Below are 26,707 nucleotides of genomic sequence, written 5' to 3'. Positions count from 1 at the left end.
CTCTTGTTTGTCTGTTAGTGAGGCTTTTCCAATCCAGTTGACTCCCCTTAGGCTCCTCATCCAAAACCAGGAGTTCCCTGTTTGGGTGGTTCATTGTGACCCTTCAGCACAGTGGGATGGTCAGAGCCAGGCCAGCAGCCCCTTCCCATGTTCCTTTGATCTGGCTCTGAAAAGTCAGGAGAGAAAAGAGATGCACAGAGTAAGACTGTGTCATCACCCCTTCTTTGCTGTTGTCTTCAAGGAGATTTATATCAGAGATTTGACTAAACTTTTCCTCTGTTAATGGTTTGTATTTTATAATTCAGCTGCTGTTTTGTTTTCCTCCTCCTCCTCTGCTATGAAATGACCCATGAGTTTCTCTCCTCATACAGTTCCCTCTGTCATTTCTGGTTGCTTATTCTTGTTTCCTGTTTCTCTTCAGCCTTTCTAGTAAAATTTGAGGAGGGGGGGGGGACATTTCCAGGTACTGAGCAGCCTCTAAAACCAGCCACTGCTTTGATTAATGAAGATGCTAAAGACTGAAAAAGGACGAGAAGGAAACAAGGGCAGGTGACAGTGTGTGGTGTGCCTGAGCTCCCGCAGTTCCACAATGATGTTTTAGGGTTGTAACCCAGTTCTCTGCATTTCTAATCCCCTCAGTAAGTCCCTGGTGAAATCTGTGGGTCCTGGCACTGGTATCTGGGCTGGGGGAACAAGGCTGATGGGAAACCTTGGCCTGTTGTGACAGTGACTGCTTTGATGCTGAAGAAGGTGAAGGAGAAGCAGGGGGATGCACTGGTGAATAAAACAAAATGAATGGCCTGCACTGGCAAGGCACAGGCACAGCAAAGGGGTCTGCAGTGAGCGGGGCTGCAGCGCTCTGGGAGTCCTGGGTGGGTCTGAGACCAACACCCTGGCAAAGGTCAGCGTCCAGACTTGGATATGGTGAGTAGCTGTGGCCTGAGGGAAGATGGAGAAGCTTCACCTGCCCCTAAATGCTGTCACTCCTGGTGATTTCCATCCCTTGCTGGCTTAGGGACCGGTCCATGGTGTCGTGGGAAGGGAGAGGCTGGATGACCTGGCTGGGGAAAGCCCCTGGATCTTTGGTGTTGGGAGTGAGAGAGAGGGGATTAAAGGCTAAATTTAGCTGAGTACAGTAGGAGTTGATTTAACAGATCGATGCATTTAACAGTTTGATTGCTCCAATTTTCAAGGCTATTGAGCTTGAAAGTGAGAGTGCTCTGGGGGAAAAATAGCTGTGTTTGTGGTTTTGTTTTGGTTTTCGTGTCTTTGAAATTACAATGTTCACTCTTTTAAGTTTTCCTTTAATGTCATCTTGCTTTTTGTTGAGAAGTTGCTTGTCACGAGATGTAAAATGTGGTCAGTGTTTTATGCTCACTCTTTTTCTTACAAACTCCATGGTTTTATGGTCAGGCTGGTGTGACAGCCTGGCTGGGCCAGAGGTGTTTTCAGGTGTGCCAGACACTGCCTGTCCCCCAGGATGGTCAGGGACAGCCCACAGCCTCTCCTTTGGCTGACATTCATCCTTCCACAATTGGAAATAGAGGAAAAATGCACCTAAGCACCGTGTCATCTCTGAGGAGAGGGTTCCTGTCATCACCTGTGCATCTAAAAACAGGCTGGCAGCAGAGAGGGACACACTCCTTGTCCGAGGGCGAGACCTGGCCTGGGTGGGCTGCTGAGAATGATGCTCCTGGGTCAATTCCTTGGCAGTGCCAATGCCCCTGAAGCTGTGGGTGAGGGACAGCCCTCAGTCATTTCAGTGTTGAGGCCGAGCTCAGAGCTGTTCTCCCTGGCGCTGCTGCTCAGTGCTCAGTGGTAGATCCAGCTCAGCAGAAAGCTGACCTGCAAACCAGGCCGTGCTGAACATTTTCCCAGCAATCACCCCCTTGTTGAGGGTTCTGTGTTTGTCCTAGCATCTATTCTGCTGTAAAGGTCCCACCTGTGCTCCTGCAGCCTGCATGACCCAGTTATGATACACAGAGCCCCTTCATGAGTCCCTGGGATGCAATTAACCCGGGCTCTTCCTCTGCAGAGGATGCTTTGGGTTTCTGGGATTTGCTGTTCCTGTCGTGTGTGTTTGTAGTGCTGCAGCTCTGCCGGGGGTGGAGGAACAGTGAGGGGCAGCCCATGGGAGTGGAGCAGACGAGCAGAGGCCAGGGGAGGGCCAAGGGTTGTGCCTGGGCAGGGAAGGCTAATGGGGCGTCTCATGGACAGTCCCAGCAGTGGTGGCAATGCCTGCGCTGCTCTCTCAGTTCAGGGTAGAGGAATCCAGGGCCTGTTTGATCCAACTCCTTATGGACTGGTGGGTGGCTGGGTTCTGAGCTCTCCACCTCTCAGAGATGTTCAGGATCTGGGTGTCCCCTCGGGGGCTGCTCCCCCCCATCAGGAGGAGAGGAACTGGGCAGGGGTGTAGCTTCCTGTGGGAGATATCATATCCAGTGTGCAGGGCTGGGCTTTCCAGCCCCTCAGGGGTCATTTTTGGCACGTTCCCCCTCCTCCCTCCCAGCCACACCCCCAGGCTCCGGGCTGTTATTTTCCATTCACTTTTACCTCCCCTCCCCAGCATTAATCGCCAAGGAGCAGTAATCAAGAGCCTGGAATGCTGCCTCTTCCCAGGCACCCTGAGGTGTGCTCAGGGGAGTCCAGGGATGCCATGGCCCCTCACCTGCCCCATGTCACAGCCTGGCAGGAGCCCCTTTCCTGGCAGAGGGTGAGGAGGGTGATGGCATTGCCCTGCTGGCACCAAGCTGCCCATCAAGGAGCCCCGAGGCATGGGGGCTGAGCCCAACTCTGTCCCACCTGCCAGGTAAGTGCTCCAATTTTCAGTGAGTTCTACAGAGGTTATTGCACATCAATCAAAGCCTCGTTATGTGAGAGCTTTTATGAGGCTGTTCTGAGCCTGTTCCTCTCCGGGACTTGAGTGCAGGAGCCCAGGCATCCCCGCAGCCACAGCGTTGCCCAGCAGGTTTCCTTTCCCTTCCTGCAGCAGTCAGTGCCACTTTCCCCTGCAATGATCCATCACAGCAAAGCCGGGGATTTACCAGCCCTCACTAACCCAGAGTTACTCCAAAACTCTTCCCCCTTCCTCCCTTCCATCCCTCCCCCGACTCCAGGGCAGGGTAAAATTGATCAGTGCATGTTTATTGATGGTTTGAACACTCCAAAGAAAGGGGTAGGGGGAAGTCGTTGCCATGGAAACATCGATAAAGCTCCGTCTCCGCTGTGTGATGCGAGCGCGGCGCCTGCGTCCCGATCCAAACAGGGGGCCTTTGGTGGGGCAGGAGCGGGGAGGGGTGGAGATGGGTTTGGGGGTGCCTGGGGTGCGGGTCTGCAGGGGCTCAGCCGCCCTGAGTGCTGTCGCTGCTGTGCTCCCCAGTGAGGGATGCTCAGGGCTGCAGGGGGAGGAAATGCCCATCCTCACCTTCGCAGCCGTCGCCGTCCTCTCCTGAGGGCCAAACCCTGGCACTCTCTGTATCCCTACAGACCTGAGTGAGCCTGGTCCTGTGCCTCCATTGCTCCCTGGACCTGCTGCCCCACGACTGTTTTCCCCTGGGTTCCAGCTCCTCCATTCAGCCACAGTCACTGCTCCTGCTGCCAGAACGACTCACGCAGCACTGCATTAAGTGGTCTGTCTGCTTGATGGATATTACAATGCACCTCTTGCAGCCTGATTTAGGTTTCTTTAAAATCTTTTTACTCCCCCAACCAAGTCCTGCCACGGTCTCTGATTTTTGAGGGTGCAATTCAGCGCTTGCAAATCATCTCCAGGCTCATTTTTGTGCCTACAATGAAATATCAGCAGTGGCTCAGTGTGTAAGTTGCCGTTAGTGCCTGCAGCAGGTAGTTAGAGCTCTGATTGCTGGTACCTCTGGCAGGCACAGAGAAAACACTGGGATTGGCAGAGCTAAATCTGCCCAAAAGAGGGGAAGGCAGTGCCTGGGCAGTGGGGCTCTTCCTGTGCTGGCTTTTTGGGGCTAATGGTTCCCAAAGCTGCACCACTGGTGCCTGGAGCACCAATGACACTGAGCACCTCTCAGTGGTCCTGGTAGGTGCAGAAGTTCTTGTTTCAGTCCTTCTGCACCCAAGTTCCTCAGGAGCTACAGCTGGGATTAGGTGGTGATGAGGCCAGGAAGGCGTTGAGAAGGGCCAGGCTGTCAGCAGGAGCTGGGGTGGTGACAAGGACGTTGAAGGTCAGGCATCACCATCTCGCCCTGGTGAGGAGTCTGGGGCATGAGCAGGGTGCTGGGGCTATGACAGGGCCAGTGGTGCCAGGGCAGGCTTCTCTGCTCACACCAGGGGTTGCTAAGGACAAGATTTTCTTGAACCCTGCTGTTCTGCCCTGGTTTTGCAGGCAGGAGCTGCCTCGTGTAAGAGGCATCTTGACACTAAGCAGAATTTGCTGCCGGAGGGACTTTTCCTTAATAGGCAGGAGAGCAGCAGCTCTGTGGAGAGCTCTGAGGGACCCTCTCCTCCCTGATGACTGGCCCTGGACTGCAGACAGTCTCTGGGGACTGATATCACCACAACTATCCCGCTGTAACCCTCCAGCCTCGCTGCCTGCCCCGTTGTGCCCGTCCCATTGTGCCACCCCTGCTCTCTGTCAGCACTGGAGACCCAGCACCAGGCCCTTTCCCTGGGCCCCAGCAAAAGCCGTGTGTGATCAGGGAAGGGATTTGGTGATTTCTCCTTAAGGCACCCTCCTCTTCTTCCATCACATCGGTCGGGAACAGGGATGGGAGATCTAGAGCAGAGCTGGAGTGGAGCAAACGCAGCGTCCCCCCCTCCCCAAGGCAACTCCAAAACCCCCCAATACCCTTTTGTCCGAGCAAGCCCAGGTGAGACGGAGGGGAAGGACGGGACAGGGTGACCCGCGGGAGGTGGGGAATCGAGTCCAAGCTCTCATCTCCCAAAGCGGAAGGTGAAGCCCCCTTTTTTCCTGTTGTAGCCGTTGAGCTCCTCTGCCAGGTTCCCCAGGGTGCCGCTGCGCTTCTCCCCTCCCATGGGCGGCAGCTCGGGGCCCCCCCGCCTGCCCGGCCGCTGCCCGGCCCCGGCCGTGCCGTATCCCCGCAGCTCCCGGGCGATGCTCAGCAGCGCATCCAGCTCCTCGCTTCTCCTCCGCTGTGCCCCTGCCCTCCAGCCGGGACCCCGGCCCTCCGCCGCCGTTTGCCAGCCGGGACCGAGCAGAGCCCCTTCCGCGGGATCTCCCGGCTCCCACCGCTCGCCGGGAGGGAAGCAGGCTCCCAGGCTCAGGAGGAAGAGGCAGGACAGCGGGTAGGGTGCTCTCATCTGGGGGAAGCACAGGAAGGGGAAGGAATGTCAGTGGGGCAGCGAGCAGCCTCGGGCAGCGGCTGAGGCAGCAGCACGGGCTGCAGTTCCCCGTCCCTGCTGCAGCACCCCCAAACCAGCCCTGCCGCCCCTGCTGGAACCCCCCGAGCTCCCACTGCTCCTTCTGCAGCCTCCACACCAGCACCCAGCCCCAGGGAGGGTCTGAGCTCCCCCCCTGCCTCCTTGAGAGCTGCTGCCTTCATGGGCAGCAGGTCCGCGCTCACAAATTGCAGCCTCGCAGCTGCTCCGCTGGTTCCCAGCCGAACGCAGGGCTGGGGGCTCCGGAGCTGCCCGCTGCTCTTGGAGGCACCGCGGGAGCATCACCCTGATCATCCCTACGAGCGGCTTCTGCCTGCTGTGCCTGGGTGACACAGCGGCAGAGGAAGGTGCTCGGCTTTGTCCCTGTGCTTTATGGGGCTCGGAGCTGCCCTGGAGAGGGGTCTGAGCCGAGCAGAAGGGAGTGAAGTCCTGAGCCTCGTGCGGTGCCGCAGGCAGGGGGTGACCTTCAGCAGGGGCAGGGCTGCTCGGCCTCCCTTCCTCCTCCCACAAAGGCTCAGAAAGAGGAAACGGGTTGTATTATGAATTATTATTATTTATTATTATCATTATTATTATTATCTGGAGATATTGCCTTAAAAGCTGCTGCAGGTGCTGGGGGCCAGGCTGTCTGCTCCACGCTTGCCCAAGGGGGCTGTTTCTCACTCCTGTGCCAGACCCAGGTACACTCAAGTCCCTGCCTGCCCTTCCCAACACCCCTTAGCCCGGAGGTTTCACTTCGGGCTTCACCCCTACCTTTTTCACACCTTGCCTCTGTTCTGCTCTCTCCCTTTTCCCACCCCCTTGCCCATCATGGAGCCAAATTGCCGAGTCCCGTCCTGGGGTCTGGGGGTGCTGGTGGGTCCCCAGCTGCTTCCCACCAGCCTTTGACTCCTCCCTGGCTGTGCTGCCCGTCGAGGCAGGGACAGACAGACAGACAGACAGACAGACACACGGGCACCAATCACTTACCTCTGCACCTCGGTGCTGTCCAGTGCTGCCAGTCCTGGCTCCTCTCTGCCCACCCTGTGTCCAGATGAGCGGCCAGCCCGCCTTGGGCCATTAAATAGCCACGAGCGCTGATTGCCATGTCACCCCTTGGGCGTGTGGCCACAGAGAGAGGAGGGTGGGATCCTCGGGGAGGGGACAGGGGTTGGTGGAGCTGCCACAATGGGAACACAGCAACATCGCTCATTAACGTGCCACCTCGTGTGGAGGAGCAGCTGGGAGCTGGCCTTGTGTCCCTGGCAGCTGTCAGGGCTGCTGCTGGGATGGAGGGTCTCATCTGGGGGCCCAAGTGTGTCCCCCTCAGCTGGCTGGTGTGTCCTTGTGTGCAGTTGTTGGGGGTCCCACCCATCCGTTTGTGTGCACAGGCACCACTGGAGACCCCTGCACCCCCAAACCTGCCCAGGGCCTGGCCCCACATGGACATGCCCAAGTGCTCCCACCCTCCCTGGTCAACACACACAGGCACCAGTGCTGGAACATGGTCCCCAAGGCACCCTGCTGTCCCCTCCAGGTCTGTCCTGGGCTGTGGCAGTGGAATGTGAAGTGGGCAGCAGGGAGGGGCAGGGGGCATCGCTCGGTGCTCTGTCCATCAGAGCAGATCCCCTGGCACAGACACCTGCCACCCTCCCAGTCCCAGTCCCGGGGCCACCCCAAGGTCCTGCAGGGCCTTGGTTTGGGCTGGAGCCCTGGGAAGGCTCCTCAGCCCCCTGGGTCTCCCCAGCTCTTGTTTTGCAGGGTGGTTTCAGTGTGGTGGATGTGTTCCCAAGGACGCCATGCCTGGTACAGGGAAGGAGCCATCCCCCAGCACGGCGAGGAGCTGCAGTGATTCAGTGTCACTCCCTTTGCTGTCACCACAGCTGGTCCCTCCGGCCGTGTCCCCGCGCTGTCACGGCTGTCACACGGTGGGTAACGATGAGATCCTTTTATTAAGGAGTTTAGAAAGTCCACATGTACAGCGTTGGACACACTCACACACGACCTAGACTTCACAGCACTGCTACACACCACGGCCTGGCCCAGGGCTTCTCTGGGAAGGTCCATGGCCACATCCCAGACCCCCCGGTCACCCCTGCCCACCCCTTTCCAGGGAGGTGTCACCACAGATGGGTTTAACCTAATCCAGGGCCACGGAGCAATGCGTGAGCTCTTGGGAATAATCCTGGGAAATCCTGCGTCTTGGCATGGATTAAATACCTCTCGTGCAAATCAAAACAAATCTCTGGGGGGTCCTGGGAGACACAGGCAGTTACACAAGGATGTGCTACCAACAAACCAACGTACAATATCCCCTCCCTGGCAGGGCAGAGCATCAGTGGAGGGGTCTGGGGGGGGATGAGCCTTCCCACCCGGCACATGGTTCCATGTGCATTCCTGCCCAAAGCATCAGAAAACCCAGCTACAGCTAACCCACCAAAATAACTGATCGAAAAGTAAAGGTGGGTGCAGGCAGGACCCTTTCCAGAAAGGTCCATTGGAATACAGGAAGCTCCATGGAAGCTGTCAGGGTTCCTGCAGTTGTGCTGAGAAATGCCACTGCTGAGTTCCCCCAGTTCCCATCCTTCCAGAAAGCCGGCCTGAGCAGCTGCTCAGGGAGCACTCAGAGGAGTGCGTAGAGCTGAGTGCCCTTCACTCAGAGCTCATCCTCACCCGAGGGCTCTGGAGAATCTCTCTGGCAGAGTAAAAAGCTGTGGTGATCCCAATGCATCGTTTGTGCATTTCTCTGTCAGGGCAGACAGACAGCCACTCACCCAGTAGGTGAGAGATCTTGTCCAGCACAAGATGCGGGGTGGGGAAAAAAGAAGAATCACAGAGGGAAGTACAAACCTGGCACAGCTGGGAAGCTGAGCCTTTGATCTCCCCGTGCTTTAAGCTCCCCTGGAAATGGAGACAGGGGGAGTTTTCCTCCCCTCCTCAGTCCCTCCATCTGTCTGATGGTGTTTCTTGGAGCAGGACTGTGCTGTAGCACAGGCAGAGAATGATGTAAAAGGTGGCAGGGTTCCGTCTGTCCCCTCCCCTCTCGGTCCAGAGTCTGCTCACATTTGGTTCTCGCTTTTCTTTGACAAAATCCCCCATTTGAGTCCTTCCAGGGAGCCAGCAGGAGACATCAGTCCCACAGCCCATGGCAGCTCCTGCTTGGGCCGGCTGCTGCTGCTGCTGCCCGGTTATCAGGGCCCTGCAGATGCTAAGCCCCACTCGGGGCTTCTTTTTTGCAAAACCTTAACGGGATTTGAGGAAATGAAAGGCTTTGGAGATCTGCAGGTGCCGAGCCAGTGCCGCAGCTCAGCCGGGGTGAAAATGAACGCGGGTGCCCAGGCCAGCAGTGAGCAGAGGGGGCTCACTGGGAGATGTGGCTGAGCTGCCCAAAGGGTTTGGGGAAAGGTCGCAGCTTTTGGATGGTGAAAGTCCGATGTGAATCTGAGGGGTCTGGTTGGGAGGGTGGGGCTGTGAAATGCAGGCAGAGATGTGTTGGGAAGTGAGCCTTCCTCGCCTCCTCCTCTTCCTTGTTGTGCTCCCTGTGTCCCCAGCACTGCCAAAACAGCTCCATGCCGTGCTCGGTTCTGGGTGTGTGTCCTTGCAGCGCTGTTCTGGCTCACTTTGGGGTGTCCTGACCTGCTGGGAGGCTCCAGGAGTCAGGCCAGGGACAAAGGGGACTAAGGAGCTGGTGGTCATCCCTCCCCAGCTGCGTTGCTCTTGCAGGGGCAGAGGAGAGCGTTCTGCAGTCCAGAGAAGGAATTGCTGGCACGGTCAGGCTGACCCAGCTGAGCCCTCCCCATCACCAGTAGCACCATAGGGGAGCTGGAGCTGTGGAGCAGCAGCCTCATCCCAGTCCTGGGGGTTTGGGGGGCCTGGCGTTCCCCATGACAAGTGCCCCCAGTCCCTTGCCAGCTTGGCAAGCCCACTGCCAGGTGTCAGTGCCCAGAGCAGAGGTGACTAGAGGTGCTCAGCCTGCCTGGGCTGCTCCATCCCTCCCTCCTTCCTTCCCTCCAGGCAGCCCTTTTCCTTCCTTGCAGGATCCTGCTGGGCACCTCTGCCCAAATACCTGCATCCTCTCTGCCCCAGCCACGAGCACAGGCCGTGGGTCACACTCTGGCCAGGACACCCGTTCTGGCTGCGGGGGAGCCACGGCAGTGGGAAGCAAAGGTCTGGCAACATCTGTGGGTGCCCAGGAGCCAAAGTCACCCTCACTGGCAGCAGATGCTCCCCAGGGGCCCCTCCGAGGTGGGCGAGCCCTCAGAGAGGATGGGGAGGACGGCAGCTGAGGGAGTGGGTCTGCAGGGTGCTGGGGAAGGGCAGGGGACTGGGCACGGTGTGGGGGGGGCTGATGCCATCAGCTAATTCTCCTCCCGGATGGGCCGGATCTTCATCTCGGTGAACTTGAGGGAATACTGCCAGCCGGTCCAGGAGGACCACTCGATGCCGTCGGCGTAGGAGCTGTGGTGGCCCTTGAGGTACTGCCCGTTGAGGTTGGAGGTGTGGCAGTTGCGGTACCACCACGCGCCGTGGTAGAAAGCGGCGCAGTTGTTCTCCGAGTGGTCGTTGTCCAGGTCCTTGGTGGTGAACTTCATCCCGTTGTGCTTCAGGAAGGAGTCACCTGTCCCAGGGGAAAGGAGTCCTGATGGGCACTTCCTGCCCTGCCCCGTGGGGCTCCCCTGGGCACCCCAGTGGGGATCCTACAATGGGGCTCCTCCAGCAGATGCCCAACCTCTCCCTGCCTCCAGCTGCCCGAGGCCGCGGGGATGCAGCCAGTGCTGCTGCCAGAGCACACTGGAACAGCCCAGCAAGGGGGCTTGGTGCCCATGGGCCCGCGGGGGTGCCCCCAGCCTGCTGCCCTACCTGCTGTCCCTGAGTAGTCGGCGATGGTGATGGGGTACCCGTCCTCCTCGGGGTCCACGGAGAAGAGCCCCACGCCGAAGCTGCCGTAGTGGGCGAAGGCGGTGCCGTTGTCGAAGTCCTCCAGGTCGATGCGGAGCTCGTAGCTGCCCTGCACCGTCAGCAGGTGGATCCTCTTCAGCCCTGGCAGAGGGAAAGGGGTGAGTGTGGGGACCCGGTGGGGATGGGGTGCCCAGGGGTCCAGCCCCTCCCTGCCCAGCCCATCACTCCCAGGAATTGGGCGTGCAGGGGGGGGGTCTCGATGTCCCCTCCATCACAAAGAAACCCCAGACCTCCCCAGGGGAGCGCAGGCTTTGCCAGCCTGCCCAGCACCGAGCACTGCCAGCCCCACACACCTAACCAGTGCTCTCCTGTCAGCTTCCCGAAGCCGTCCCGGTAGGCTTCCCAGCCACGGAAAAAGTTCACGGAGCCATCCTCCCGCCGCTGGAACACCTGGGGACACACAAAGAGCATCAGATGTGGGGCTGCTCCCAGCCTGCGTGCCCCAGGCAGCCCCTCCGCTCCCCACCGTGCTGCCCACCTCCTCCTGCCACTGCCCAATTAGACACCGGCACAAATTAAACCCTGTCGGCTCAGTGATTACACAGGGGAGAGCTCCCCGGGGAAATGCTCGATCGTAGGGGTGGGTGAGCGGGTTCAGGTAAAACCCTTCACAGGATCCTCTGTCTGAAATGTGAGCAGAGCTCAGGAAACCTGAAGCTCCTTGGGAAGTTGTCGGGTGTCCCTGGAGCGGGACACCCTGCAGCTGCCTCCAAACAGCCGGGGGCTGCTCCTGCACATGGGAGCAGAGACACGGAGGGCACGACCCGAGCTCTGTCCCGCAGCAGGAGCTGCCCGGCTCGCTGTGAGCTCTCCTGCCAGCCATGGGTGCTCAGAACGGTGTAAAAACCCAGCGGGGCTGATTTCTTCCTCCTGGATCTCCTTGCTCTCCTGGGCAGGCACCCCATTATAAAACATCATCTCTGTGACAGCCTCATTAATCTCCCAGAGAAATTAACTGTAGGGCACTGACTGCCCTGACCCTGCAGAGCCCCCAAATCCCAGCCACATCCCAGGGCTCAACGCAGCTTTTCTGCTCGGAGCCTTTCCCTTTTCCTCTCCCATCTGCTCATCAGCGCGTGTGCCCTCTGTGTTTCATCCCCTTTTATCCATAGTTTTGGGTTTGATTTATTGACAGCGATCCAGAAAATGCTGCTTCATGCCCGACCATTTGAACTTAATTAAGCCTCCAGCCCTGGATTAATTGCATTAAAGTTGGCTGAGCAAGCCTGCCCCACTCCCTCCCAGCTCTGCACTCCCAAGGCCGTGGTGGGGACAGCTGGGGCACTTGGTGATTTAGGCAGAACCCTCCCAGGCTCTGGCAGCCCAGGGGCCAGAGCACCCCATCTTCAGAGCTGAGCTGCTGCCGAGCTGAGCTTCCAGCATCCCAGGATTGGGGAATGTGGACAAGCCCTGAAGTCGGCTGGGAAGCCACCATGCTTTGCTCCCCCTGGCTGCTTCTGCCCTCCCGCACAGGGTTTCATCCTGGCATGTGAAGCAGAACCACCCTGTGAACCTCTCACCGTTTGCCCTTCCCCAGACAGGCATTTTTGGGGCTGGGTGTGCTGCCTGAGGCTCTGGCACGCTCCTCGGCACAGCCCAGCTCTGATCCTGCTGTACTTACCTTCTAGAATTAGAGCCTTAATTTTTATCCCCGCGTTGAGCACTTGAGAAGCTGTGGTTAAGCCCATTTAAAGGGGCTTTCTTCAGGCTTGCTGGGAAAGGGGGACAGCGTGGCTGGACAGGGGCCTGAAGCTGATTTTCCCCAGCCACCATCAGCTCCATCGCTGGCGCGTGGGGAAGGCGGTGGCTGCAGCACCAGAGCTGCCTCTTAATCGGCTTTGACCCACAGTTGTAAATAGGCCAATTGCCTGAGTGGTGCCCAGGGAAGCGTGTGGGACAGGGCTCCGCTGTCTGAGCCTTGACACGGCTCAGGAATCACCCCAGGAGAAGCCTTCAGTGCCCCACTGCCCCCAGGCCCAGCCCCAAGGGGGCTTGAAACCAGGTTGGTTGCTGGTGAGTGCTGGAGGTCCTGTGTCCTCCCGAGTCTCCTGCCCCATCCTCATCATCTCTCATGCACTGTCCCTTCTGTGCCTCTTCTGCGCACCCACCACGTGCAGCCAGGGCTGTGGGAGCCTCCTGATCACCCTCTGGGAGTGCTGGGAATGCTGGGTGCACCAGTGACCTGCAGGCTCATCGTGCTCCCAGCCCTGCCTCGCTGCTCTTTTCCTCCTCATCAAATATGCATCACCCCCCTCTTAAGCAAAAAGGATTTCCCTCCCTTCTTTAAAGGCAAGGCTGAAATATTTATCTCCCTCATTCTCTGCCTCCCCCAGTTGCCCCTGTGGGGCAGGGACAGGCTCCTGCAAAGCCACAAACCCAGAAAAATGGGTTAAAAGCAGAGAAAAGTGGGAGCACCAACCTGTGCCTGCCACGGCAGCTTCCTCTCCCTCAGCTCCACCAAACTCCTGGTGGGCTTGAAACTCCCAGTCTGGGGACATGCTTGGCCACATCTTCTCCACCCCCACAGAGCTCAGGCTCCTGGTCCAGTTTTGGCAGCCATGGCAGAGACCCCACAGCCCTGTCCCCAGGGTGTCCTCTGAGCCCTGTCACGGCAGGGAGACCATCTCTGGGCTCAGCCAGGGAGAAAGCTCTGAGCAGTGCAGAGCCAGTCCCGTGGGACGGCCTGTGAGCTCCACAGCTGGCAGCAATGCCCGTCCCAGGAGCTGCTCCTGCCTGGCCCTGCCAGCAGAATTGTCTTGTCCCTGTTTGTGGTGACACATAAACCACATCCTTTGGAAACACAGCGTGTTCCTGCGGCTCCTCTCAGCCCCTGCCTGTGCTTTACCCCAGCCCAGTGTCAATGCCCAGTGCCTGCTCAGCCCCCTCCCTCTCCAGGACCCCTCCAGCAGGGGATGTCCAGGCTGGTGAGGCTGCCCCCACCAGTGTCCCAGCACAGCAGGTACCCCTGAAGCTGGAAGCTGTCACTCAATGTCACCACAGCCCTCATCCTGCTGGCACAGCCTTTTCTTCTGCATTCCTTGGCTTTCCCACCATTTCCCAGCACACGCTGTACATGGAGGTGATGCTGAGGCACGCAGAGCACTGCTGCTCATGGAGCTGAGGTGCTGATCCCAGGGGATTTTGCCCCAAATGAGGAGCAATGGAGGCTTGGGGACACTGGGAGGAGGTGTAGGGCATTTGCCAAGACATTCTGAAGACAACATCATATGAAAAGGCAACTTTTTGAGCCCTCCTGGGATGCTGAGCCTCCCTTGACCTCTACCATGCCATTATTACTTTAAGAAAGAGCCAGAGGTGAGTGTCAGGGGCAGAGCTGGGCTGGGCAGTCACAGGGCACTCACTGCAATCCCAGGCAGTGCTGAGCACAGGATATGGATGCTCCCATCAGCACCGGTGGGCACTGACCCAGATCCACATCCCCAGCAGCAGCAAACGTGGCCCTGCTGCTGGTGAGCAGGACCCAGGGGGCACAAAACAGCCGTGCCTTGCTCAGCCTGCCCCGGGACAGGGACAGGGAGCGAGCAGGACCCTGCCTCTGTGGATCATGCTTTGGGGACAGCGGGGTCCTGAGCTCTTCCCCCTGCCCCAGTCCCCGTGGCCTCTGAGCTGTCCAGGCAGCCGAAAGCTGAGCTCAGCAGCTCCCAAGCTCCCGAGTCAGAATTGATTCAGCTGCTGCCATCGCTTCCACCCACCCACCCACATGCAAATAAGCCCAAATGTCAGGAGTAATCGCTCCAGAGAGGGGAAGGGAAGGGAAGGGAAGGGAAGGGAAGGGAAGGGAAGGGAAGGGAAGGGAAGGGAAGGGAAGGGAAGGGAAGGGAAGGGAAGGGAAGGGAAGGGAAGGGAAGGGAAGGGAAGGGAAGGGAAGGGAAGGGAAGGGAAGGGAAGGGAAGGGAAGGGAAGGGAAGGGAAGGGAAGGGAAGGGAAGGGAAGGGAAGGGAAGGGAAGGGAAGGGAAATTTCCCAGGCTCTGCCCCACGGCACCCAGCCATGCCATGGCTTACCTGGAGCCTGGATCAGCCAGTGCCCCCACACCCCCAGCCCCCCGGAGATGGCTGAGACAATCCCTGCACCCAAGGGACGGGGGAGGCACGTTTGGGACCCTCTGCTGCAGAGCAGCCCCAAGAAACAGGAGCCTGGGGTGTGCACCCTCAGCCCAGCTCTGGCTGGCCCTGGGCCACTGGGATCCAGAGCCTGGTTTGGCTCCTGGCCCCATCAAGGCAGGGCGGAGCCGAGGTGTCTGTGCCACTGCAGTCCCAGACCCTCCCGGTGCTGCCGGGCTTAGAATCACTCGCTGTGCCCCCTCCCCAGCCCTGCCCGAGCCCTCCCGCCTGCAGCAGCTTTAAATAAGCCTCTGAGTGTCTCGCTAATCACCTTGGGCTGCTCTTCAGGCTTGGCTGGGGCTGATGGAGGCTCTGCACACTGTGCACGGGGTTTGCAAGGACCCTCCGCACCTTGGGGAGCCAGAAGGGTTCCCCTCTCCCCTCTGTAGGCCCCTGAGAACTGAGGTCCCTGGCTGTGCTGTGCCTCAGTTTCCCCACTGGAGCTGCAGATTCCACCTGGACACCACAAGTTCCTCCTGCCCAGGGTGGGCTCTCAGAGGTCGAAGGCTCATCAGCCCCTGAGGGCAGGGGGGCTAAGCTCCCTCCTGGCCCTGCTCAAAGCTGCTTAGGGGAATCAGATCGTGGGGATTTGTTTCCTAGAGCGCCCAGCTGGAGGGGTGCTGGCCAGCTCGGCTCACCCAGCGTGTCCTCAGGGCAGAGGCTGCCTGCCCACCCCTCCTGGTGTGACCCCACCACCTCCTGGGACCCCCCTCTCTGTCCTGCTGGCACCCCAAGTGATGCCCTCCAGGGTAGGGGGAGCTGCTTACACCCATCTGCTCCCGGGGGCAGTGGGGGGCTGGCAGAGCCGTGTCCCCCACCCCCTGCTCCCTGCCCCCATTGCTGGGATTACGGGCCCATCGTGGCCGCCGTGGCAGAGTGAATCGGACAGGGAGTGAATCAGCAGAGCACCCGAGGTGCCCCAGGCAAAATGAGGCCAAACGTGTGGGTTTGGGGTCTGCCCTGAGCCCCAGCACCGCCTCACTGGGACCACGAGGAAAGCAGAGCCATGTGCCCCATGGCACAGCCCCAACCACACCCAGCCCTGCTGAGAAGGACAAATCCCAGAGGTGGCATCCAACTCCCTGCCTGAACCCCCCTCCAGCTCCAGCCACGCTCCCCAGTCCAGGGCAGGCACTGGGCTCCAGCTCAGGGCTCTGCCTGGCACCACTGGGAAGCTCTGGGTGCACAGCCAGGCCCCCTTGACATTTATTGCCCCTCCTGATGACACCTCCAAGTGTCCAAAGTGACATCTCCCACGCCCAGCAGCCCGGCACAGGGCCAGCCCGTGGCCAGCGGTGCCATCAGCCGGTGTCCCCAGCTCACCGTCCAGCCGCCCCCGTCCGTCGTCATGTCACAGTAGACCTGGAAGCCGTCAGGGTAGTGGGTGGGGAAGATGGAGTAAATCCCATCCTCCTGCTGTCCGCTCGCATAGATGTCAAAGCAGTCTCGGGGCCGGGAGCCTGCAGCGTGCCATTGGGGTGGGGTGGGACGAGGGGAAAGCTGGTTAATTAATGGTCTAATTTAATGTCTTGCCATTTCTTCCAGGCTCCCAGCCTTGCTTCCAGCTCTAGTTGCCAGCTTGGTGCTATTTTGCTCTTTCCCTCCCTTCTCCTCCGATGCTCAGGGCAGTGCCAAGGGGGATGCCACCACCGTGGGGACTCCCCAGCAGCTGGCAGGGACTGACCTCATGTCCCTGTGAGATGGCAAGGGCAAGCTGGGACCCACATGGGGACAAGGGGGAGCCAATGCCCGGGGAGGCTGTGCTGTGCTCCCAGCTCCAGGACAGGCTCACTCAGCTGCATCTCAACCCAAGGCTGAGGAATGTGACTGTTTATCCATGCAGGGCCACCCTCCACTCCCGATGGAGGTGAATGCTCTGCCTGTGTCCCTGCTACCCTCTGTGGGAGCAGATGGGTTTGCAGGGGTGTGAAGGGGCTTTTGGGCTGGTTTATGGACAACTGGGAGCTGCACGGTGAGAACTCCCCCTTCCAGGACACACCTTTCCATCTCCCTCCTTCTCCACCTCCTCGCCAGCCCCTGCACTGTATTAAATCCCTTCTCCAGGATGGTTTGCCCCATGCTGGGTGGTTTCTCCCCCCCCCACGGGTGGCCCCAGGCACATCCCTCTCCCCAGGGACTGGCAGGGATGCCACTCACCGTTGGAGCAGCCCCGGGGCCGTGCTCCCCTGGCCGGAGCTCGCTGCAGGTCAGCCTTGAGCCGGGGCCGGGCCCCGCCGCGCTCCTTCTGCAGCGTGTCCAGGACGTCACTGACGGAGCTCACCAGCCGAGCCATGTTGGTCTGGCTCTCCGAGAGCAGCTGTGGGCAGGGGACACACGGGGGGGACACTGAATTGTGGTTAAATGGTTAAATCCCTTCAACATCCCAGCCCCTTGACCACTCTGCTCAGCAATGCCAGGGTATGGGCTGGTGGGGACATAAATCCACAGCAGATCCCATAAAACATCTCTGTTGCTTTTTGGCAGGGGTCAGGGGCCAGATAAGCACCAGGGAGGAGAAATCCCCAAACGTGGGTGCATTGGTGCTGCAATCCCATGGGATAAAGAGCATCTCTGGGCAAAGGACAGGATGACGGAGGCGGCAGGAATAGCCGTGTCCTGAGGCAGCCGCCAGCTCTTATCATTCCCTGAGGTGACCCAGGCTGGGACAGTGACACAGGGTGGCTGTGGCAGAGCATCAGGATGGGGAGAGAAGCAAAGCAGCGAGAAACAAGCAGCTCTGGGCAGAGGGAGTTGAGTACCAGAAGAGTCAGGCATGGAACACCCTGCCATGCCCTGGATCTTGCTACAACACCTGGCAGACCCCTGGCATACTCAGGTAAGCATTTCAACACAGCTCATTGGCTGGGAGATTTTGGGGACTGTAAAGAGAGGGGTCTGATTGCTGCATGAACTGCCCTTGAGAAGGCTCTGTGTTGTGCTTGGCTCTGACTGGAGCTCCCAAACTGGACCTGGAGCTGGGCCACCCACAATGTGGGAGGCTGCACACCTGGCTCACTGGCACTGGGGTGGTTTGGCAGAGAAACTTCCCAGCTTCCAACTCCCAAACACTTGCCTTCAACCTCAGCTCCTGCACCTAGAGCTCTTCCCTGGGTGCTGTGGGCAGGGGCTGCGAGCAGCCATACCCCCAGGGACATTGGGACAGGGAGCTCCATCCCCAGGGAGCCCTGCCTGGCACTGCCAGCCCCGGCTCACCTGGATGAGCCTGCCCTGCTCTCCCTGCAGGTTGCTGAGCTCCTGCCCCATGGCGCTGTGCCCCTTCTTGAGGCCGTCGCAGTCGGCGCGCAGCTGCACGGCGTGGGTCAGCAGCTTGGCCACCTCGTCCGCCACGGTGACCAGCAGGGCCTTCTGCTGGCTCTTGGTGGCCTTGGCCTCGGCGTCGTGGTCGGTGACGGCGCGCAGCAGGGAGGTCTGCAGCCCCTCCATGCGGCCCAGGGTGCCGGCAGCGCTGGGGCAGTTGGGGTCGATGAAGATGTTGATGCGGGAGCTGTCGGCTTTCTCGATGGTCACCAGCGCGTTGGCCTCCTCGGGGTTGGTGCTGATGACAGGGGGCGACTCGGTGACGGGCGTGTGGTAGTGGTTCATGAAGAGGATGGCCCCCGTGACTGTCACCGCCAGGAGCACGGCCACCGAGAGCAGGACGGTGCACAGGATGTACCCGCAGCTCATCCTCTGCGGGCAGAGACACAGACACGCCATCAGCACCCCCGTGGACAGCCCCGTCCCCTTCACCCCAGAGGTAGGCTCCGCACGGGCTTTGGGGTCTGGCAGTGACATTGGCCGCGGGGGTGGGTGGTGGCAGAGGAGGGAGGGTGGGGAGCCCAGGGAGCCCTGTGGCTCTGGCAGGGACACGGAGGCCACGGGAGAACACCGAGCGAGCAGAGCAGCCAAGCCCGCCTGGGAGCGGGGTATGAAATAATAACGAGAGGAAGGCACGGCAGCCGCCGGCTCCTGCTGGCATGTTTTATTTACAGCAGTGATCCTCGGCTGGAGCAGCCCTGGCTCCCCAGGAGGTGTGTGTGGGGCTCCCTGCTGCTCAGGGCACAAATGTGGGGAGAAAAAGGGAAAACACCTCGTGTCCCTCACAGCAGGGACCGCAGGGAGAGCAGCAAGGGTAGCTGTGGGTCAGTGCTGGGGTCACGTTGCCCTGAGCATCGTGGGGACCTGCTCTGCAGAGGGCAGGCAACTTATCTTCATCTCCCTTGTCACCTCATTTCCTGCTGGAGGGGGCAGAGCTGCTCCCAAAGCCTTTGGGTCAGTCCCAGAGCCTCCCGGCAAGGGAGAGTTGCTGTGGGAAAGGTCTCTGACGCCCCCAGCCCCTCTGGCAGCTCTGCTGCTGTTCAGACCCATCAGCTCAGCCCGTGGAACCTGCTCCGTGCCCACCAAGAGCCTTTTCTCCCTGCGAAGCCTGAAGTGCCAGCACAGTCAGTGCAGAGCGGGTGAGCTGCCACCCGATCCCATCGGCTCCTGGTCTCCCTGCACCTCCCCTGCTCGTTACACCTGCAGGACAGAGGCTGTGATTTTCCCCTGACCCTGGCCGCAGCTGTCACAAGGAATTGCAGGGCTGGCAGCAAACTGCAGATTCAGAGAGACAAAGACTACTTTCCCCAGAAACGAGGGGAAATTTGCTGCATCTGCAAAGATTTCCCAGGCCCTGTCCCCTCCCGTGCACATCTATCTGGAGTGACACCTTCCTTCAAGCACCCTTCATTTCGTTCCATCTCACGCAACCATTTGCATTAAGGTGACCCCAGCTGCAGCGGGGCTGCCTGGGGAGCTGAGGATGCCCCACCAGCCCCCGGGTATGCTCTGGCTTCCTCCCCCTCTCCATGGAGTGAGGCTGCAGATGCAAACAACACCGGACTGAATGAGAAGCCACCTGCAGGGAGCTCTGTGAGGAGACAGCCCCAGGCTCAGCCCCTTGGCGCAGGTTAAAAGGAGATGTCAAAGGCAATGAGGGAAACTCTGGGCAAGCAGGGGGTTGAGGAGTTTGCCTGGTGTGTGTAGACACAGAGCCCTGGCTTGGGGGCACTGGGGACACCCAGGAGCAGCAGGATGGTGGCAGACAGAGGTGGGAGATGCCCATTGCTCAGATCCTTATGTGGACACCCAGGACCTGGGCTCAGCTGGGCCCCTCAGCCCCCTGCAAGCACAGAAGTGACAGGAGGGGTGGCTGCTGACCAAAGGCCAATGTCTGGTGGTTTGGGATCTACAGGGTGAGCAGGGACCCTGTCCCTGTGGTTGTCCTGGCTGTGACAGCACCCTCATCTCCAGGACTTTGTGCACTCCCATGCTGCTGCTGCTGCTCCCCACAATGCTGCTGTGCACAGCTGGAGGGGCACATGGAGGGGCTGCAGGGCCCGAGGGTCCCCTCTGGGCAGTGAGAGCTCCCAGAACAGAGCCATGAATGGACGAGGCTCTGCTTCCCAGCTGGGAAATCCCATAAATCCCAGCACACAAATCCCAGCTGGGCTGTAACAAACCGAAATCTTGCAGCTCTGCCCAGGTGTACCACCACACTAGGAGCTGTATCCAGCTGTTTTCCAGCCTTCAAGCCCCAGAATCACTGCCCTCCCACCAGCAACAGGAATTGGGGGACAATCCCCTTCCAAAGTGATCCCCTCTGCTTGTGGCTGCAAGATCCTGAGTGGCAGCAGCTTCAGGAGTCCCACGGCATTTTCCTGGCAGGTTGTGTTACCTGGCAACCTGCAGTGGGGAGAGGAGGCAAACTCAGCCAGTGGCACCAACAGCACTCCAAACTGGGGTGGGGGTCCCCCCAAGGCCCTCCAGCAAAGCAGCACTGCAGCAGCGTGCCCAGCTCTGGCATGGGACCCTGCAGATACCCCCTGCCACAAGCTCCTGCCTCACCATGACCACAGCTCTCATGATCCCTAGGGTTCCTGCTGTCTGGTCCATGGCCTCAAGCTCCCGGAATTCTTGCCGAGACTTTGGGACAGCTGTAAGACATCCCCCTGCCCTGGTTATTGATGTTCCCCTGGGGATATCCATTGGGCTGGAGGTCCCAGTGTCTCTTTCCTAAGGAGAGCAGAAGCTGTGAGACTGTGTGGTGCTTGGGATGAGCAGATCTTCACTTGCAAACCTGCTCTGGAGCCTGGGAGGGGGCTTCAGGCAGGATCTAAGGGATGGTTGTGTCCCTGGTGAGTCGGGCTGCCCAAGCCCTGCACTAGCACAGGCAGTAGATCTACTCTTGGTCACCCATGAGAGCTGGGTCCTTAGTGACCCAGCCACACTTTGTGAGCAGCTCTGGACCCCATCAGGACCCTCAAATCAGCCCCCAGCCCACTCAGCCAGCCAGACTGGCTGTTCTGGGGATGGGGACAAGCAGCTCCATGCAGCCTGTGGGAAGGGAAAGACATCAACCGGCTTGTCCCTGGGGCACCCAGAGGTGGCTGGTCCCTGGAGAGCATGGATGGAGAGTGGTGGCAGGAGAGGTTGAGCTCTGCCCTGGGAGATGCTTTATGATGAGGAGGTCCCCTTTGCTCCTGCCAAAATCCCTGCTCCTCTCCAGCTCAGCAGACAAGCACCGCTGTGGGATGGGAGGCAGCAGTCCTGCAGCCTGGCTGCTCTGCCCCTGGGCTGTGCCCTCAGCCAGGGACGAACCAGAACCTGTGTTCTGCCTCCCAGGCAAGTGGACACTGTGGTTTGCATCGCCCAGGCTCAGCTGCTGGTGCGAACTTTAGTCCAGGACCCCGCACCTTCCTGCCGGGGTCCACCCAGCGCTGCAGGCGCCCCAGGGCAGCGAGGGTCCGTCCCCCACCCCGAACCTATCGCTCATTCAGAGCTGCCTGAGCAGCTCAGTTTGCATCCTTGCTCTGCTCCACTGCTCCGTCGCTCTCCACCCTCGCTGCCCATCCCGCCCTGCTGCTCCGCCTGGCTGGGGGCTGCAGCCCCCGTCCCCTCGCCCTGGGCCGGGGCTGTGTCCCAGCCGCCCCCCGCGCTCCCCGCGGGCACGGAGCGGGTGAACTGAATCCCGCTCCCGTTTTCCTGCTCTCCTCCGTCACCCAGAGCCTGCCCGCGACCGCTCCCACGGCGCGCCACACTCTGCGGATGGGGAAGAGGAGAGGAGAGAGGACGGGAAGGATGGCGAGCGCTCTGTGGGTGAGCACGCAGGCGGGCTGGGATGGGATTCCACCGGAGCTTGCGGGAGCTGGGACCGCAGCACCGGCTGCACGGCAAACTCTGTGCATCCTTTGAAACCCACCGTGAACCATCCAGCTCCGCGCTGCGTTGTCCAGCCCCCCTCGGGTGGTGAGGCTGGATCCATCCTGCCCGGGTCGCCCTCGGGGCCGCAAAGCCGGGGGGATGGCAGCTCCGAACGGATGGCACTGCCCGAATCCCTGCGTGCAGGGGCTGTGCACAGGGAGGGAGCTCTCCAGGGAGGGGAGGGCAGGCTGATCTGCCTCTCGGGGGGTCAGGGGTCTCCCGGGCTGCGCAGCCCCTCTCCAGTGAGGCGCGGAACCTGCTCGCAGAAGGGAGAAGTCAGGCAGAAGCCTCTCTCTTGCCTTGCTGCGGGTGTCAGGGGACAGGAAAGTGGCGGACCTGAGGTCGAGCGTGTCTCACGGCTGCTCCCCCTATCCTTGCCCAGCTCCTGGGTTCCGAGGAAGGGCAGCACTGCCAGCTGTCGGCCCCTTCCCTTCACTCAGGCTCGCTGGAGATTTGCTGTCCTCCAGCTCTTCGCAGACACGTTTGCCCATACTCCGCACTCCTTCTTCCCACCCTGCCCGCGCTCATCGTGCATCCGTGCTTGTGCCTATCCCTACAAGTGTCCAGGGCCAGGCTGGATGGGGGTTTGAGCAACCTGATCTAGTGGAAGGCGTCCCTGCCCGTGGCAGGGGGGTTGCAAATGGGTAATCTGCAATGTCCCTTCCAAGCCGAACCGTCCTGGGCTCCTCGGGCTCCCTCCCTGCTCGGCCGTGCTCGGTGGCTGGCGGCCGGCCGCGCCGGGCTGGCGGAGCTGGCACACGTGCAGCGGGATGTGCAAACGGGCTCCGGCACGTGCCGGATCCCCCGCGTGTCACCGCAGGCTCTGCCGCCGCTCCACCGCACCCCGCCGCAACGCCGGCCTCCCCCCAAAACCCAGCGGGGCTCCTGGAGGTTAAGAGCCGGTCGAGCGGCCGGGAGCCCCCGAACCGGGAGGGACGGCTCGGGCTGCAGCGCGGAGCTGAGATGCCCAAATCCCTTTCAAAGGGTTATTTAAGCAGTTTAGAGCGCGTAGCGGTTCAGCAGAGGCGTGTGGCAGCCCCGGAGCATCGCCCGCTGCCCGGCCGGGGCAGTCCCGGGGCTGGGGGGGAGCCCTGGCCGCAGGTTAATAAACACAGTGATTGGGGTGGGGGGGTGAGGAGGTGCAGCCCGGGGGGCAGCACGGCGGGGGAACAGGCGGGCAGCTCGCCACGCTGGGGTGCGCCGGGAGAAAAGCTCGCTGGGGACACTGGGGGGTCGCTGGGACCCCCGGGATGGCTGTCCCCCCCCCCCGACCCCCCTTGCCCCCCGCCCCGTACCTGTGATTTCTCCTGCTGCCCATCCTCAAGTTGCGAGGCTCCTCCCACGGTTTTCCAACGCTCGTTCCCCATCGCGCCGCCAACTTCCAGCCCAAGTAAGTGCCCGGACCCCCACAAGCCCCCCCAGACCTCCTCCCCGGCGGCGCAGCCCCCGGCCCGCCCGCGCTGCCCGGCTGGCCGCGGCGGAGGACGGGCGGCGGCGGCGGCGGCGGCGGAGGAGGAGGAGGAGGAGGGAGGGAGGAAGAGGAGGGAGGGAGGACACGGGCACGGACACGGGGGTGGATCTTCCCTCCCCGCCCGCCCCGATCTCCCCCGGGGCTCCCCCTGCCCCGCTCCGGGCACCCCGCCCGGTGATGCCCTGGGGGATCTCCCCGCCCCCCCCAGCACCGCCCGCCGCCCCCCGGCCGCCCCAGTCATTCCGGACCCGGAGCCGAACCCCCTCTCCAGCCCCGGGCTCCGCAGCTGCCCAGATGTGGCAGCACAGCTGGAGGAGCTGCAGCAGGTAAGGCAGGGGCTGATACCAGCGGGATCGGGGGTGCTGCAGGGGCCCGGGGGGGAGAGCGGGGGGTGCCCCCGGAACCCGCTCACCCCCTTCCCAGAGATACGCCCCTACACCCTCCAGTGGAACACCCCAAGCTGGTGAGGCTCAGTCCCATCGGTGGGCAGGGATGGGCAGGGTGCTGGGCGGGGGAGGCGGAGAGGGTGGCATTGCCATCGCCACCCCCCCAAACCTTTGTGCCCAAGGGTAGCCGAAGTGCTGGGAGGCTCTCTGAGCAATTCCCAACGCACCCTGGGAAGCTGCTGCTGGCGGGGCGAGGCAGCAGCCGCTCCCACCCCCTCCAGGGTCACAGCGATGCCCAAGCCCAAAGCCGTGGTGCTGGCCCTGCGTGCCAGGGCTCCCTCCCGGCCCGATGTGCCGCCACTCCCGTGTGGATGTGGTTTTCCTTCCCATAGCTTTGCCGCACCTCCCGTAAATCTTTTATTTGCCACTTGTCTGACCTGCGGGCAGGAGCGTTGCTGAGAGGTTCAGAGGAGCATCGTGAGAGCAGCGATGGCTCAGCGCTGCTTCAATCCGGCTGGGGGGAGGCTGAGTTGTCTCTCCAGGCTGAGAATCCCCTGGGAAACCTCCTGGGCAGCCCTGCAGCCCCTTGTCCTGAGGCTGTCCCCTGGGCAGGCGGCACCCCCCAAACCCCCCTGGGTCTCTGTCCCTGGAGCTCAGCCCCGGTCGGGACCTCCCAGCAGCGCCCATGTGGCTTCACTGGGGTGGGAGCTGCCTGGCTGTGGGGGCAGGTGTGGCACAGGGGTGGCAGGTTGCGTGTGTGGGAGACGACGGGTTCAAGCAGCTTCTCTCCAGGGCCCCATTTTGGGAACAGCTGGATGCGTGCTGGGCTGGCAAATATTCCCCAAGAGCTCTCTGGGGCGGGGAGGGGAGCACAGGCGCTGCCTCAAGCCGTCGGTACCGTGTGTGTGGTGGGGGTGTGTGCATTGTCTCCCGGCCAGGTGCAAATCCTGCCTTTGGCTGCAGAGATGTTTTGTGTGGATTTACCGGGCGATGCTCGTGGCTGGCAGCCCAGCTCCTTCCCCATGGATGGTTTTCAAGGACTTCCCTTTGCAGCTGAGACCGGCCAGCTCATGCCACTGGTGCTCGGTGTGCCCACACCAGCCGGGCTCAGCTCCCTGCTCCACTCACCTGTGGTGGAAGCAGGAGGCGCTGGCCCCCGGGAAGCAGTTTAAGCTGAACTCCAAACAATAAAAACTTAGCATTAAAAAGAAATGCATCTTGGCTTCATGCGGCCTGGCAGCGCGGGGAGGAGTGATTCAGTGGCTTGTCAGCCCTGGGCGTTAGGCACGCCGAGCTGCACAACTGGACACTCTCCAAGTCCAGCAACTCATTTTCTGCAGATGGAGCCGGGACCGTGCAGCGGGCTGACGGTTCATTTGCAATCCAACATACCTTGACATAACCCACAGCCGAATCGCGGAGGTGGTGCAGGATGGGATGCCTGGCAGCCTGCTGGCCGGGCTGTGCCAGCAGGGCTGGCCCCTCGCAGCCCTGCCATGTGTGGGGTGTCCCCACCGCACCCTGACACAGGGGTGCCTGCGAGGGTGCGGGGTCCGGCTCGGTCCCGGTGCTGCCCCCAGTTGCCGGTCTCCAAGCAATGCGGTGAGTGGGATGGAGGTTCCACCCTGGCAGAGGGATCCGTGTTTTTGGGAGCTTGGGTGATGCTCAGGGTGAGCCCTGCCCGGACCAGGGGCCAGCAGGGACACTGGCCTGGCTCATCACTGACTTAAGTTGAGCTGTGTCACCTCCTGTTACCTGTCATAGGGTCCGGCTGCAGCTGTGGAATTGGGACATGGGAAGGGGCATCCACGGCCAGCTGAGACCCACGGCCCCACAGCCCTGGGCCCAGCTCCACAGGCTGTGTCGGGAGGGATTGGGTGCTCAGGGTGCACCTTGTCTTGGGCACACGGTGGTGGCTGGGCACCGATGGGCACAGACCCTCCCCCCGGGCTGACAGGGGAGGGGGTGACGAGGGGGTTCTGCCAGCAGCCCAGCCCGGATCGATAGGCATCGGAGAGGATGATTCATGTCTCAGGCTGTGGCCCGAGGGCAAAAACGGGGAGAGGTTTGATGTGAAGATGCCGGGAGGCTGCGGGCCCTGCTGAGAGTTGCGGCTCCTGGCAGCGATTCCCCTCCCGCAGCCGGCTCTGCCCGCACTGCCCCGGGGTCCCGGCTTGGCCTGGGGGAAGAAAACGACTGAAGCAACACAGGATCAGACCCAAGCTCTAAACAGAGTCTTTTAAAACATTTCAGACACTCTCTTCTACGTTGTGGTCCAAGACAGCGAGCAGAGTTGCAGGGGGGGTGTCGGGCAGAGGCTGGGCTCGGGTCAGCCCTGTGCCCCCCGTGGGGACAGGACACTACAGAGAGTGGGACAAGAGGGTGGCACTTTACCCTCCTTGTGTTCAGGTGTGCATCCCCAGGGTGCCAGGGCCAGAGCCGGTGAGAACACCGATGTCCCGTGGGTCCAGCCCAGAGAGGGGCTGTGTGGAGCATCAGGACTGTCCGAGACACGGTGCCGGGGCTGGGGAAAGGCTGGGGGAGCGGGGGGACACCGAGCCCTCCCCCGGGAACAGCGTGTGCTTTCCTTGGCAGGGAGCCAGGGGAGGCAGAGCCGTCACTGCACACGCACGGCGTCAGACATCATCATCATATTAATAATGAAAGGGCAGCTCCTTCAAAGCTCTTCGTCCCCGCGCCGGCGAGAGCACAGAATGCAGAGGAGGCGCGTGAGCCTCATCCCAAGCAGTCGTGGGAGAGCGCTGCGGTGCCCGGATGGTCCTTCGCTGGTCCTTCACCAGGCCACTGACCCGGAGGGACAAAAGCCCGCCCGGGTCCCCGCTGGCTGCTCTCCCTGCTGGGACTTTGGCTGCCGTGGGGGTCCCTGCACAGCAGCAGGGCAGCCCAAGGTGTCCCCAGCTCCTGTTCCCAGCACTGCCCTGTGCAGGCTCCCCTGTCCCCCTCGTTCAGCAGGAAGGGCCGTTTTGGCTGCCAGGGAAGGAGCCTCTCTCTCCCAAGGGCTGAGTGCTCTGTCCATCTCTGAGTGACACGGCAGGACACTGCTCCCTGTGTCAGGCCTTTCCTCCACGGGAGGAATCGATGGCTCAGACAATGAGACAAACCACCCACAAAGAGGTCATGGGCTGCAGCCCGCACAGGGTCAGTGACATCATGTCTGTT

At 61.1% G+C, this 26,707-nt stretch overlaps 2 protein-coding genes across 2 annotated transcripts; both read right to left on the bottom strand.

Moving 5' to 3' along the window:
• Positions 1-4,902: 4,902 nt before the first annotated feature.
• On the bottom strand, positions 4,903-6,370 carry QRFP (pyroglutamylated RFamide peptide). Its single transcript, XM_053962438.1, has 2 exons — positions 6,337-6,370; positions 4,903-5,289 (listed from the first exon to the last, which is right to left on the bottom strand). The coding sequence occupies exon 2, from the start codon at positions 5,287-5,289 to the stop codon at positions 4,903-4,905; it is 387 nt and encodes a 128-aa protein (XP_053818413.1). The 5' UTR covers positions 6,337-6,370.
• Positions 6,371-7,290: 920 nt separating this feature from the next.
• FIBCD1 (fibrinogen C domain containing 1) lies at positions 7,291-23,050 on the bottom strand. The gene is made up of 7 exons (XM_053962162.1): positions 22,966-23,050; positions 17,642-18,118; positions 16,586-16,745; positions 15,752-15,888; positions 10,599-10,695; positions 10,207-10,386; positions 7,291-9,964 (listed from the first exon to the last, which is right to left on the bottom strand). The coding sequence occupies exons 1-7, from the start codon at positions 23,035-23,037 to the stop codon at positions 9,705-9,707; spliced, it is 1,383 nt and encodes a 460-aa protein (XP_053818137.1). The 5' UTR covers positions 23,038-23,050; the 3' UTR covers positions 7,291-9,704.
• Positions 23,051-26,707: the final 3,657 nt, after the last annotated feature.

Source organism: Vidua chalybeata, chromosome 21, assembly GCF_026979565.1.
Source record: "Vidua chalybeata isolate OUT-0048 chromosome 21, bVidCha1 merged haplotype, whole genome shotgun sequence".
NCBI lineage: Eukaryota > Metazoa > Chordata > Aves > Passeriformes > Viduidae > Vidua > Vidua chalybeata.
The sequence above is the reverse complement of the archived record's forward strand: the minus strand, read 5'-3'. Positions and strand labels throughout refer to the sequence as shown.

Coding starts and splice junctions, on each gene's coding strand:
- QRFP (XM_053962438.1), bottom strand. CDS start 5,289: ATGAGAGCACCCTACCCGCTGTCCTGCCTCTTCCTCCTGAGCCTGGGA.
- FIBCD1 (XM_053962162.1), bottom strand. CDS start 23,037: ATGGGGAACGAGCGTTGGAAAACCGTGGGAGGAGCCTCGCAACTTGAG. Junction 15,889..16,585: donor GCCCCGGGGCTGCTCCAACG/GTGAGTGGCATC, acceptor GGCACGCTGCAG/GCTCCCGGCCCCGAGACTGC. Junction 10,387..10,598: donor GACAGGAGAGCACTGGTTAG/GTGTGTGGGGCT, acceptor TCCCTCTGCCAG/GGCTGAAGAGGATCCACCTG.